The sequence below is a fragment of the Corylus avellana genome, chromosome 9 (assembly GCF_965113065.1).
Source record: "Corylus avellana chromosome 9, dhCorAvel1.hap1.2, whole genome shotgun sequence".
Taxonomy (NCBI): Eukaryota; Viridiplantae; Streptophyta; class Magnoliopsida; order Fagales; family Betulaceae; genus Corylus; species Corylus avellana.
In genome coordinates this window covers 22,103,252-22,116,923 of record NC_142498.1, presented here as the reverse complement: position 1 = coordinate 22,116,923, position 13,672 = coordinate 22,103,252, and the positions used below count along the sequence as shown (strand labels likewise).

General features: G+C 36.5%; 1 protein-coding gene and 1 long non-coding RNA gene across 3 annotated transcripts; one reads left to right on the top strand and one right to left on the bottom strand.

Moving 5' to 3' along the window:
- The first annotated feature begins 1,740 nt into the window (after nucleotides 1-1,740).
- On the top strand, nucleotides 1,741-6,733 carry LOC132189010 (rop guanine nucleotide exchange factor 1). Of its 2 annotated transcripts, XM_059603475.2 has the most exons (6): nucleotides 1,741-2,255; nucleotides 2,581-2,697; nucleotides 2,983-3,521; nucleotides 5,229-5,582; nucleotides 6,026-6,348; nucleotides 6,632-6,733. In XM_059603475.2, the coding sequence occupies exons 1-6, from the start codon at nucleotides 1,964-1,966 to the stop codon at nucleotides 6,642-6,644; spliced, it is 1,638 nt and encodes a 545-aa protein (XP_059459458.2). In that variant the 5' UTR covers nucleotides 1,741-1,963; the 3' UTR covers nucleotides 6,645-6,733. The 2 variants fall into 2 exon arrangements, with proteins under 2 accessions (XP_059459458.2, XP_059459457.2); XM_059603474.2 differs by having other exon boundaries at nucleotides 1,742-2,255; nucleotides 6,026-6,733.
- Nucleotides 6,734-9,855: 3,122 nt separating this feature from the next.
- On the bottom strand, nucleotides 9,856-11,663 carry LOC132190278 (uncharacterized). Its single transcript, XR_009441108.2, has 2 exons — nucleotides 11,145-11,663; nucleotides 9,856-10,122 (listed from the first exon to the last, which is right to left on the bottom strand). It is a non-coding gene; the product is annotated as an uncharacterized LOC132190278 (long non-coding RNA).
- Nucleotides 11,664-13,672: the final 2,009 nt, after the last annotated feature.

Sequence of the window (13,672 nt, the reverse complement as noted above, 5' to 3'; positions counted from 1 at the left end):
GGGGTTAGGATTCCTTATAATATTGATAAATGATATCCACCATTTAATTCTTCCGAAATCTTCAATCCAATTCCAAATGAGTTGTTAATTACAACAAATCAACTTACCAAATATTGAATAGAAAAAAACTGACCAAGATTAGGGTTGGCAAAATCTGTTTAATGATGCCAAATCTGACCCACTTGATCGGTTCTCGACAAGCTTAAGCTTGGGGTCAGTAACGGGTATTAGAATTTCAACCGGGTAGGGTCTGAATTCATAATTCATTTTACCAACAAAAAAAAAAATTGATGAATTTTGATCCAACTTGATAATAATAATAATAATAATAATAATAATAATAATAAAATAAACCACTCTCTTAGTCCACTATCCAGGAACTCTAGCGAAGATGTTCTCAACATTGTAAGGATTGTACATGAACTTCAAGGGTCTCTTGATGGAATCAGAACTCACAAACTTTGTCGTCTCAAGCCCCTTTTCATCGGAACAAGATCATCTCTAGTCCATTTTAGACTGAAGACTATCCAATTAATGGTCAAGACCTCTATAGAGAGATTCTGAGGCCATAAATGGAACATTTGTCCCATTAATAAAAAAATAATTAAATAATATATGTTATAAAAATAATTAAATAATAAAAACTAAGGGGTGGCCGGCCACCCCAATTAGGGCTGGGGGTGGTCTAACCACCCCAAAAGCCAAATCAAAAAAAAAAGAAAAGAGATTTGGTCATTGGAACTGGCCCTTGGGGGGTGGATCAGCCACTCCCAAGTACCAAATCAAATTTTGTAATTTTTTTTTTTTTTTTTTTTAAATTTTAAATTTAGCCCTTAGGGGTGGTTGGACCATCCCCAAGGGCCAAGGGGGTGGCTTCGGCCACTCCAAACCATTGGTTTGAGGTGGCCGAAGCCATGCCAGTCTTAACTGGGGTGGTCAACCACCCCTTAGAGCTTTTTTTTTTTTTTGTTAATTTTTTATTTTTAAAAATATATATTATTTTATTATTATTATTTTTTTCATTAATAAAACAAATGTCTATTTATAGCCTAAGATCTCTCTAGAGAGACTTAGAGAGATCCTGACTTACGAGGGTCGTTGAGCATGTTGTAGGCAACAACCCTCATAAACTCGAGTTTCGACTGTTGTGCGATGATATCGACCAATGGATCGAGAAAAGGTCTGGCCCAACCCGACAGTAAAACTGAATTCCAAGCCGACTTGAAATTTCCAACTATGCATGGAATTGGACGAAATTCGGCTCTATTTCCTGATTCATCTCCCTTTGAACCAGAATTCGGAAACCACCCAATTCCGAACCGAAGGGTAGATGACTAACCCTAACCAACACACCGGACTAGGAAATTCATTAAGTCAGCTTATTAATGAGCTTATTTTCTTGGTGGGGGAACATAATTTTTTTGTGCAACATAATGAGACCCGCCACGGTAGGCGGGAGAATTATAGAGCTAATTATACAGAAAAGCAACCTTCTAATGTCCCGTCCATAACCATTACGACCTCGACCTAAACCGACCACGAGCTTAAATAGCAAGTACCTAACTTATCTCAGCTCAGCGCGTGTGGCATCCTACTCGTGTAAAAAAATCTTCAGCGATGAACTGACCGTGGTTCCCACGCTCCAAAATCCCACGTGGGCGTATCATCCCCCCAATTAAAAAAACTAACTGCCTGTGTCTCCGCTGTGGTCCCTGTTAACGCAAACGCAAAGCAAAGTTTTGCAAGCCACATGGTTACTAAAGAAACTGAGAAAAAAGAGGGCGAAGTATCAATATCACTTCCAGTGCAAGTAGTAGCTTTATTTGCTTTACTGTTGTTACTCTGTTCAGTTCTGTGACTTTTGAGTACTGTACGGTTAATCCGCAATTCTTCTGCACCGGAGGGAAATGTACGGTAAATGATTCTTAATCCTCATCAGAACCGACGTCTCTGATCTTGATCAATGGGGAGCGTTTCGTCCGAAGACGATTTCGACAGATTGAGCGAGCGGTTCGAGAGCTACAGTCTGAGCGCGGACGTGAGCGAGTCTGAGAGTTCCAGTGGCTTTTTTTCGCGTCGGCGATATGGTCACGAGTGCGTCTCGAGTTCTCTGACGTCTTCGCCGCGCGCCGGAAACGAGCTAGACGAGGATTCAGGTTTTCCGGTGCCGGTTCCGGTGATGCTGCCGGTGGTCGGTGGTAGGCACGTGGTGATTCCGCCGAAGAAGACGGATAAACCGGAGACGGAGTTATCCGGTCAGTGTTTAACAATTCTTTTTTCCTTTCTTTTATTGAACTTGACCTATTTCGGAAAGATTTAACGGTCATATTTCTTTTATACGTTGGATATGTTATAGGTTTGGCTATTAGGTTCTGTTTGGTTTACGGGAAAACTGGAAGAAAGGAGTTGTAAAATGAACGAGAAACTTCGTGTCTTTAGGGGTTTAGCTCCTTAAAAGACTCAAGTATCATTTGAACCTTGGTTGAGACGATTTATAGATTGCTAATTTTTCTTTTACTTCTCCACTTATATAGATAATTATATATGCTTGATTTATAGTTAGTTAACATGTAATTGCAGAAATTGAGTTGATGAAGGAGCGGTTTGCTAAGCTTCTGCTTGGAGAAGATATGTCAGGGGGAGGGAAGGGAGTTTGTACCGCTCTTGCTATCTCCAATGCCATCACAAACCTTTCGGGTTTGTTTCTTCCTTTATATTTAAATGAGATACTTGTTTTACTTCATTTGTGTCATCCTTTTTGTTGCTGAGGAGAAAGAAGAAGAAGAAGAAGAATCACGATTCTGCATTTTTAATTTGTTGCAAGTTTGTATTAGATGTTCAAACAAAATACAATACAGAAAACTAGCTTTAAAAATTCCAATTTTATGTTGTTTTTTCATTGTTGTATAGCCAGCCAGATTCAGTTGATTTTACTCTCATTTTTGTGCGGACCCTATGGTTCTCTTGAATTATTCCTGGCAGCTACTGTGTTTGGGGAGCTGTGGAAGCTAGAGCCATTGGCGCCTCAGAAGAAATCAATGTGGTATCGAGAAATGGAATGGCTTTTATGTGTGAGTGACTTCATTGTAGAGCTCATTCCATCTGTGCAAGAATTGCCAGGTGGGGGGACCTTTGAGGTTATGGTGAATCGGCCTCGCGCAGATCTCTATGCGAACCTCCCAGCACTCAAAAAACTAGATGCAATGCTACTTGGCATTCTTGATGGTTTTCAGGATTCTGAGTTTTATTATGTTGATCGCGGGATAATTGTTTCTGGCGCTGATGACACAGAAGCATATCATTTGTCTGCATCCCCTTTAAGACCTTCAGTTAGGCAGGAAGAGAAATGGTGGCTCCCCTTCCCTAAGGTCCCACCAAACGGTTTGTCTCAAGATATAAGGAAAAAATTGCTGCACTCCAGGGAATGCACAAATCAGATCCTTAAGGCTGCCATGGCAATAAATAGCAGTGTGCTGGCTGAGATGGAAATCCCAATTGCTTACTTAGAGAGCTTGCCCAAGGTACGGGGACTGCGTTGGGAATCTGTTCTGTTTTATACTCCTATTTAAATTTATGCGATGAGCCAGGAATGGATATTAGGTGAACAGCTCTTCAATAGAACACAGATGGAATGAAAGCTAGTGCATCAGCCATCATCAATTTTGATAAATTGAAAGAGTGCTGTTGCCTTTTCTTCTTGGTAGTGTGGTACAAGAATTTTTAGTTAAATTAATAGCAGTTTACTTATATTTTTAAAAGTAATTTGGATACTTTTATAACCTGTTTAGCTTTTTTGACAAACATGTGAGCAAAGAGATGGCTGGCCATGGTTACTTAGTTACATGTTAAACATTGAAGGTTGTATCAGATAAACTACTGTTGGGTTTGAGAAATATCTTCAAATGTAGGTTATTTATCTAAATATTTTAGTGGTTTCAGTCAACAGAATCCTTGCTTATTTATTAGTCACACAATGTAAGACAAGTGCGAGTACCACCACGTACCTATTCGGAGGCATAGGTATAGATAATGTGGTTTGGAGCAGGGGTGGAATTGCCCCTGGCCTTGGGGGGCCAAAAGTCCCCCCAGTTTTTTTAAAAATCTCTAAATTTTTAAAAAATTCCCCTAAATTTTTTTTTATGAGTTCGACCCCCCCCCCCCCCCCCCCTCCAATTTTTTTTTTTTTTTATGCTTAAAGATCTTCATTTTTTAATTTAGTCCTCCCTCATCTCAAATCCTGGTTCTGCCCCTGGTTTGGAGAAACACTTACTAAGAAAACAATACAGGAAGTTCCTACCAATATCCCATAGATTTTAGCTTTATCTCATTATGAACATGTTGCTCAGTCAAATTATTCGAGTCCATTCTAGTTAGCTGGGAGGCTTTGTCTGCTCCCTGAAACATTACAATATCTTGCCTTATGTTTGTTATTTGTTAGGATGATCTTGAGTCAGAATCTGATTAATATGAAAATTTTGACTGTTTACATGTTGGTCTTCTGAAGTGCCTTGGTTGTACGCTTGCCATTGCTATGTTAAGATTTGCTGATATGTTTTGAAGGAGAAGAAAGTACAGTGCGAACTATCCACATGTTTGTATGATAGTCCTCTGGTTATCATTTTGTTTTATTCTTGGGTAGAAAATATATTCCATTTTTTCTAGTTGAGTAAATCAGTTATGAACCAAGCAACATTGTATTTCTATTCAAAATGTCTCTATATCTATAGGTGACTTGCCCATCTACACGGAAAGGACATGTAAACAGTCTACTTGTCTTTCCATGGTTTCAAACCCATGTTTCATGGCAAGGTCATTTCACCAGTTAAAGCTATGTTCAGAAGAAATGTAAATTTTAGTTTTGATTTCTCTTCGTTTTTCTTTGGATAGCAAACATGTTAATTTATGTAAGAATTGTTTATCTTTGCAATTTATCCTTCTCGCTGCAGTTTGTTTCTACTTGGATGCATTAGGTAATCTCAAGTTATGACCTTCCTAGTTTTGTCACATTCTTTATCACGCAATTGTTTTAGGATCTGATTGTTGGACATTCTAAGTTAATTTGTAAATTGGTTGTTACCAATATATGATTTCTTTTGTCTATTGATCTGAATAGCAATTAGATTTAATCTTCCCTGGAGCATGTTACTGCTCAAGCTATTAATTTGTTTATTTGATTTTCTCTTCATTTTGGTTATTCAATACCACATGATGATTTACTAATTTTTCAGAGTGGAAAAGCTTGTTTAGGCGAAATCTTATATCGTTACGTTACTGCTGAGCAATTCTCTCCGGAGTCCCTTCTTGATTTCTTAGACTTTTCATCAGAGTTCACCACTCTGGATATAGCAAACAGGATTGAGGCTGCGGTGCACATTTGGAGGCCAAAGTATCTGAAAACGCATTCACTTCCTGCAAAGGCTGGGAAGTCATCATGGGGTGGAAAGGTTAAGGGTTTTGTAGGTGACAGAGAAAAGAGCAAGTATCTAGCAAGTCGAGCTGAGTCCCTTTTGCAGAATTTAAGGCTACGGTTCCCTGGCCTCCCACAGACTGCGTTGGACATGAGCAAGATCCAGTATAATAAGGTGTAGCTCTAGTGCATCCATCTTTATTTGAGAATGTAGTTTTTGGATCCCCTTTCTATGTTGTTAAGGGTGCTTAAGTAGCACATCACCATTCATCAGCATATCAATATCTACATGTGAAATTTACAATGTTATACTGCAACCCAACAGAGAGATCTGTTTGCAAAGTTTCCCCTCAACTCATGTCATTTTAGCATCTTGTATGGTATTACAAACATGAACATTGTAGAAATGAAAACTAAAATTGCTTGACATTAGGACAGAAATTGGGTAATGCCACATACAGGCATGATAGTGATCCTCATGGACCAATTAAGGACATCTTATCTTTTGTGATGAAGTGCCTCTATAACCTCCCACCCACGCTTCTCCTCCAAATCACACATGCACTGTGAATGAGCCATTTATCTAAGTGGAAAGAGTAATTTTTTTCTCTGCTACAGGATGTTGGGCAGTCAATCCTTGAGAGCTATTCTAGAGTGATGGAAAGCATAGCCTTCAACATAATGGCAAGAATTGATGATCTCCTATATGTAGACGATGCCGCGAAGCAACGTGCAGCAGCAGCAGCAGCAGCAGAGGCAACTTCTCTGTATAACCAGGAAAGGTCAGGTTGTGGTCTTCCCAAACAGAAGCGGATCTCGCGTAGCCCCTTTTCAATTCAACGCTCATATTGTGCTTCTCCATTCACAATGCCGGCATGCCATTTTAGTCAAATAGATGGAAGCCCTGGTGGAAGGACACATCATGCCGTGAAGAATTCAAGGTACACACTAGAGAGGTTAGAAAAATCAACTTTTCAATGATGTAGAAACTGAAGTATACGGAATGGGAATCTCAGTGCCTCATTGGAGCTAGTATGCTTCTGAACTAGTTTGAAGCTAACTTGTCTGTCAAATGCAGCTGAAAGATAGATTCTTAGACCAGTTAGTAATTAAGATTAGAACACACGAGCTTGTATATTATTTAATGATTGCAGAACATAGCCAGAGATTCTTGATGTAGCTTGCAACCAGTGGTGCCTAATTCTGTTTCCTTGCCATTTTCAGAACTGTGAAATAAGTGGCTTTCAGAGAATGCAGGTGCCACATGCTTTTTTTAATTCAGTTGGAAGTGGAGACGGTGAAAATCGTACCTGATATTAATCTCAACTGTTTTGGCCAATGACATCATTGTAGAAAATGCAGGATATAAATTCAAAAGCAACCTTCAAGAGATAATATGTCAAGGGTCCCAAATCAGTAATGAACCCCGTAGCATATGCTATATTGCACACAAGTTTAGTTCATGACATTGTCTTGATGGGTCTCTTGAAGCAAATTTGTTGTAGTAGTAGAAGTAGGACTAGAAAATCTCACGCGAGGACGATGATATCTAAGCTGTTTGAATTGCGTTAAGTGAGGGTTATAGGGTCCAATTGCCCCGAACAGGTGGGCCCTGTGATCTGAACTGCCTAGAGCACGTGGGTAACAATTTAGGCAATAACTTGCTGGAAATTCGGATCTGCCCCAAGCAGCACATTTATACGTTTGATAACAATACAAGTTGACTGGTCTAAATCCAATGATTGAGTTGAACGCATACTGGTCAATCGGCTCAATGATGAGCACTTTAGCCCAAACAAATCCAACCCTGTTGTATAGTTGGCTTGTCATCAGCTCTCCATTTTACCAATTCGGACCCAGTCCACTAAGTGATTTATCATTAATTATAGTTACAACTCAATTCTATTTAGTCTTAATACCAATTAAAATAGGTTCAGATCAGCATTAAGTTTTGTTATCTCGAATTAACTTGTAATTATGTGATTACAGTATCATTACTTTTTTCTCTTCAATATTAAAGTGCTCAAAGAAAAGGAACTGAAGTTTGTTCTTTTTTTCCAACAAAATACAATAGCTGTACTCTTCAGGTGGGGATTGGGGCCCTGGGGCCTGGGGGTCAATTATCTTGCTGCCACAAGTTTAAGGGTTATTCCGGGTCTAGACTCGGCCCACTTACTGCGGTGTGAGACGTTTTCATTGGCGCTTGCAATGATTCAACTAATCCCCCCGAGGGACCTCCCCCACCCACCCCCCCCCCCCCAAAAAAAAAAAAATTCCTTGAATGTCCGTTTGGTTTAGCCCTTTCAAAATGAGCAGTTTGAAAATTATCGGTTTTTAAACACATAATAAACACGATTTTTAAAAATGTAATTTAGCGTTTGGTAAAATCATGATCCGGTCTTTAAAATCGTAATTCAACTTTTAAAATTATGCGTTTTAAAAAAAGCATTCTTATATGAAATTTGAAAAAATAAATTTGTTCATCTTTTCAAAATGTCATTTTTTGTTTCATATGCTCAAACGGGACACTTTGCGATCTTGTTCAAAAACAAACTTTTAACCTATGAAATCGCATCCGAACAAACTTTTAATGTATGTTCATAAAAGACTTTATGAACATTGAAAAGATAATTAAAGTGAACCCAACCCTAAGAAAATAAATGCCTCCCAACTTGAGAAATAGAATCCTCTTTGTTTCAAATGAAATGGAAATAATTCATTTTATGGTTTAAATTTTGTTTCTCTAATAACATTGTATATGTTGACACGTCACAACATATACACCATTAAATCTATAAAATTTAATCTAAACTTTCAAATAAATCCTATCGCAATCCTAATTCCAGAAGTGGTTGGTATTGCAAAACATGCGTTTAGCAGTTACTTTATGTGGCATATTATCCCGTTTCGATGAAAGCTAATAACTTGGTGGGTACAATCATCATATTATCTAATGAAGGACTTCCATAACGTGATTTTTTCTTTGTTGTGCTTCCGTTACAACAATGAATCTAATTTCACGTGCGCGGCATATAGCCATATAGTTCTCAGAACACAACCTTATTTTTTTGTGCCGCTTCAAAACATGGATTTTGTCTCGTTGGAAATCGGTAGTTCTAGTGTTCTTTGCTTAATTTGTGCAAGCATACAAACTAGAGTTAACAACTTTATGGAAAGAGAATAGACGACATATATAAATCAAAATCATGATTACTTAAAACCACGCAATAATTTTTGAAGGAATTTAATGTCCAAGGGCGGCACTAAGAACTCTTAAGGGATCAAAACAGAAGTTATGCAGCCTAGGGTTTTGCAGATTGCAGTAAAGAGTGAAGGTCTTTTTTTTTTCTTTTTTTTTTTTCAGTTTTTTCTCTCTAATTTTGTTGTTTTGGTTATTTCTCTTGGACTAAAAAGTATTATAATATGCAATAGTTATTAACTACCGATTAAATAGATACTGTAATATACAATCAATTGAATTAAGACCTCGCTTAATTGTTGACTTATCTTTTAAGTTCTTTTGTTTGGATGTTTTAGAGTATGTTTAGAATTATGTTTAAAAAGTTTTAAAGTGTTTTTAATATTTAAAAAATTCATTTTAAAAAAAATAAATAAATAAAGAGAACGTACTCATTTTGTTAAAAAAGTTAAAAACACTTTTAAAGGTCCAAAAAATCTAAAAATAGCTAAAACACACTTTTAGCAAAAGCTTAAAATGAAACTTTTGCCAAAAAACTTCTTTTTGACTTAAAAATTCTATTTCTCAAACAAAATCCCAAATAAGCTCTTAGTGATTTATGCTCTCTCACACGCACAATTTGACTTAAAAGTTCTATACCTAAAACAAAATCTCAAGCAGGCTCTTAGTGATTTACGCTCTCTCTCTCTCTCTCTCACACACACATATATATATATTTTGTGACATCATCAATTAACTTTAAACTATGGGTTTTTATAATAGGTCTACAAGTGATTTACGCTCTCTCACACACACAGTTTGACTTAAAAGTTCTATTCCTAGAACAAAATCTCAAGCAGGCTCTTAGTGATTTACGCTCTCTCTCTCACACACACACGCATATATATATTTTGTGACATCATCAATTAACTTTAAACTATGGGTTTTTATAATAGGTCTACAAGTCAAGTTAATAGAGGCCAACACTTATTGTCTGCTAAACAAATTATTAACTTGGAAGAAAAAATTATGAAAAAGTAACTCGCACACAAAAAAAAAAAACTTATTGGAATTCTTTGTGTAATCACTATTATGTATGTAGAACGCTTGTTTTAGTTTGTTTTTTTTCAACACCCATGCCAAATCCAATATATATATATATATATATATTCAAAGGCTTATTTGCATAATGTTGGGATAAAAGTTACTCCTTATTCTTAATATATATATATATATATAGATATATAATGAAAAAGACGCAAAGAAAAAGTAAAGGAAAAGAAATATAATGCTATTTTCATCAAAGGTAAGCTAAACAAAGATAGGTGTTCAACTCCTAGCAAAATGGTCTCAAATATAATGATCATTACTTTCTCTATTTCGCTCTCGCTGAGTCGTACACATTTGACTACAAATCCAAAACTCATTGACTCGAGCTTGATAGCTAGACACACTCATGAAAGCTCCAAGTTTGACCACCCAAGACAGCAGAAAGCATACCACTCCAAACGCACCTTCATGATTCACAGAGTAAAACCTGCATGATCTCAGTCTAATGAATAATTTACCATTTACCAACGCTCTTATGGTGATTGGGTTAATTACTAGGGTTTTCACTGACAATTTTTGCATTATTTAAGAGCACTGTCGGTCTCAATCATGAGACTACGTATATGGTGTGGAAATAGGGAAAAGAGTAACGTATTCATTATGAGTAAATACTACGCTGCCCTAAATTAATTGGGAAAAAAAAGAGGAAGAATTATTGTACTTTTACATAAATAATTATAGCTAGACATTGATCAATTGGTAGATAGGCATGCACGAAAGCTATGAAGATTGGGATCTCAATCTCCTCCGTTGACAGCCATGTGATCATCAACATGACTGTACACAAGACAGTAAATATAGAGAAGATGATTACAAAGGCAACAAGCTCCAATTGAAAGCACCTAAATGGAGCGCCATCATTTCGGTCTCATGAGCTCTGACAAAATAATGTCTCTCTTCTCATTTCCACTATACCCTCACTTTTCCATTTTCTGCTCTAATTTTTTTTTCTTTTTCTATGAAACATGTACAGGTAGACCCTTCATCCCTCAGACTTTTTTTTTTTTTTTTTTTGAGCTTGTACCTTTCCTGAATATCAGATGGAAAGAAACGAAGAGACTCAAAAAAAGAAAAAAAAAAAAACCCTAGGTCTCGATACAAACGAGAAGTTAAGAGAGACCCAATAAAAACACTGTTGAAAGCATTTGATGAGAAAACAATTAAGTAATTGAGGGGTTATCAAATTGCAGCCACAGAAGAAGATCTCTGTGTATAATCAAAGAACTTTTTTTACCAGACAATAGCAACCGGAGACATATATACACATGAAGAAGAAAGTAGAACAGAAAATCTGTTTTTCTTCTTTCATATTCAGAAACACAACAAAAGTAAAGTTGGGTTGCGAGTGCATGACCAAAAAAGAAAACATAAAACAAATAAAAACAAAAAGAAGGGTAAAGGCAGCAGAAAATGTTCATAATTTTATCATGGAATATGCATGCTTTATACCTTGAGATCTCTCTCATGGAAGAGGAGAGAACATCTGGAGTAGCTAGATATATCACGAGGGTCTTACAAAGAGAAGCCAACAGAGCTCAGTTGGCAGTATGCCCACCTCCATGAGAAAGAGAGAGAGAGAGAAAAGACAAGGTTTTCTATAGAAGGGAGGTGGACAGAATGCCAATAAACTCTGTTAGAAACCCTTTGCTAAACCCACATGAAAGCAGTGTCCTTGTTGAAGATCTACACTCATATCATATACACACGCTAAGACAAATACAGAAACGGAGAAGGAGAAGTAATAATAAGTTCATGGGAGGAGAAGAAGGGGCAGATGGGTTCTATTTAAGATGCGATGGAGGATGGAGCAGGTACAGTAAATGAGAGAGAGAGAGGGGGGTGGGTGTAATTAATAATTGAGAAGAAAAGTGAATGAGAGGTGGATAAATAATGAGAGAGAGATTGGATGGTTCATTTACATAGGTGGCATATTTAGAAGGATCATCATCATGGGTTTTATTCTTCCCCTTCCCCCTCGTTCCTGACGAAACCCCCTTTCCCTCACATATCCCCTCCATCAGTCTTTTCTTGCCTTTCTCTCACATATCCCTCGTTTCTGATGCTCTCGAAGAAAAGGGGTTGGCCAAGAAAGGCAACGGAGTCTCTTGCTAACTGACGAAAAACATGACAAGGCTTACAGAAAATCAGTTTCGGATTAAGGAGAATCTTAGTCCTAGCTTCTTGTTGTAGATGACTAGGAGCTGTCTCTCCTTCATCTGGACCGTTGAATGCTTAGTCAGACTCAGAGATCAAATCTTAATGGCTGATTTCGAAACTGTAAAAAAAAATTTAAAAAAAATTCTGTACTTGCATGCATCCCCACATGGTGAAATCCAGTTCAACATCGATAAGATTATCCCATTTGGATATGAGAGATTATCTCTATCTACAATAATAATAATTATCATTATAGACGCCTCTCTCCACCTTAATCAGTAGAGACGGGTAGATGAAACGTTTATCTCATGCATGATTAAATTTTGTTTTTTTTGGATGATATCATCGACGGTGGAGCGAGTTATAAATTTTTCATCGTGCGTCTAGAAAACAAATTTGATTATGTGAAACAAAAGCTCCCAATGTAATTTCAATATTCCTCTTAGAATGAAATCATGACCTTACTTGGAATGAAAGCAGGTCAAACTTAATTTTTAGGTTTAAATAATATATCCCATTTAATTTTATTTATATATATATTTTTTCAAAATCGAGGGGATATGGCCCATCTGCCCACTTGATTCCGTCTCTGGTCCTATGATGACAGAATATTGCTTGGTTATGAGTTTACTTCATACTTAGAAGGATTTTTAATTATTTTGGTGACCAAATAATAAATAATGTATATTTTTCATAATGGGAAACAAAAACAAAGCATAAGGGCCTAGATAGTAGATATGGTTTTATATATGATATTAAATTTTACTCCTAAGTCACATGTTACTCTTTCAAAACTTAATTTGTTCCTTGTTCAGCTATATATCAATTGTACTTGATAACTTAATTGGAGAAGCAATTCTTGTCCATCCAATTGTCCTCTCTTCCACATATATAGAGAGAGAGAGAGAGGATGTGCCCTTTTCTTTTTACTTATATGGTCATTCAATTCGTATGTTGAGCTTATTAAATGTCATTGATGTTTAGTTAAATCCAGCCTATATAATTTGGCAACATGTCAAATCAATCCATTGATGGTCACGTGTGTTAATATGTCACATTGAATATCAGTAAGTTTGTATCTTATTATTCACTGTTAAAAAAAAAAAAAAAAAAACACTAACAAAATTGTTTATAAATGGATGATTTAATATATTTTGATGCCATAAAAAGTATTGTATCGTGATCATAAAAACAATAACTTTAGTAAACGTTGCGTGTCGATGTCAATATTTTCATTACCTTTTTCTTTGATCTTATTCCAAATTTTCAAAGGAGGATAATGAGAGATTTGAATGAACGACCTCTTCTTAAGCATGAATTTCAATTGATTTAACTTAGTCATAAGTATAATGATTTTATCCTTAATCAACTTGAATGTGTCATTTGTTTCTTGGTTCTAAATTCTTTCTAACCTCAACCAAGTCAATCGACTACTCGATTATGAGTGATCTAATATGCTTATTGTTTCTTCGATGCTCATATATAGATGTCTCATCAGCTCTAAAAAGATAGCCTCCCGATCAATAACAGCATATTTTAGTGCTAAATGGGGTGAAATTAAGAGCTTAATGGGCAGCTTATGGTGGGGGCGGCCAAACTTCTTTGTCATGGGTCCTACTGGAGCACTAAGTGTGGAATCCTAGGTACCCTCCCTCCGCTCCCATCCGCCAACTGATGAAGAAACTACAGAATTCAAACAAATAATTCCTTTTGACCTATATATAGCACATATTAAAAGTGGGATTAAAAGGTAAAACATAGGTCAATCTCTCCAATTATAATAATATCAATTATTAAAAGTTTTATTACAACTAAACTAA

Excerpts from the sequence above, each read along its gene's own strand:
- LOC132189010 (XM_059603474.2), top strand. The coding sequence starts at position 1,964 with ATGGGGAGCGTTTCGTCCGAAGACGATTTCGACAGATTGAGCGAGCGG. Across the intron at positions 2,256-2,580 it reads ACCGGAGACGGAGTTATCCG|AAATTGAGTTGATGAAGGAG; the intron begins GTCAGTGTTTAA and ends ATGTAATTGCAG. Across the intron at positions 3,522-5,228 it reads ACTTAGAGAGCTTGCCCAAG|AGTGGAAAAGCTTGTTTAGG; the intron begins GTACGGGGACTG and ends CTAATTTTTCAG.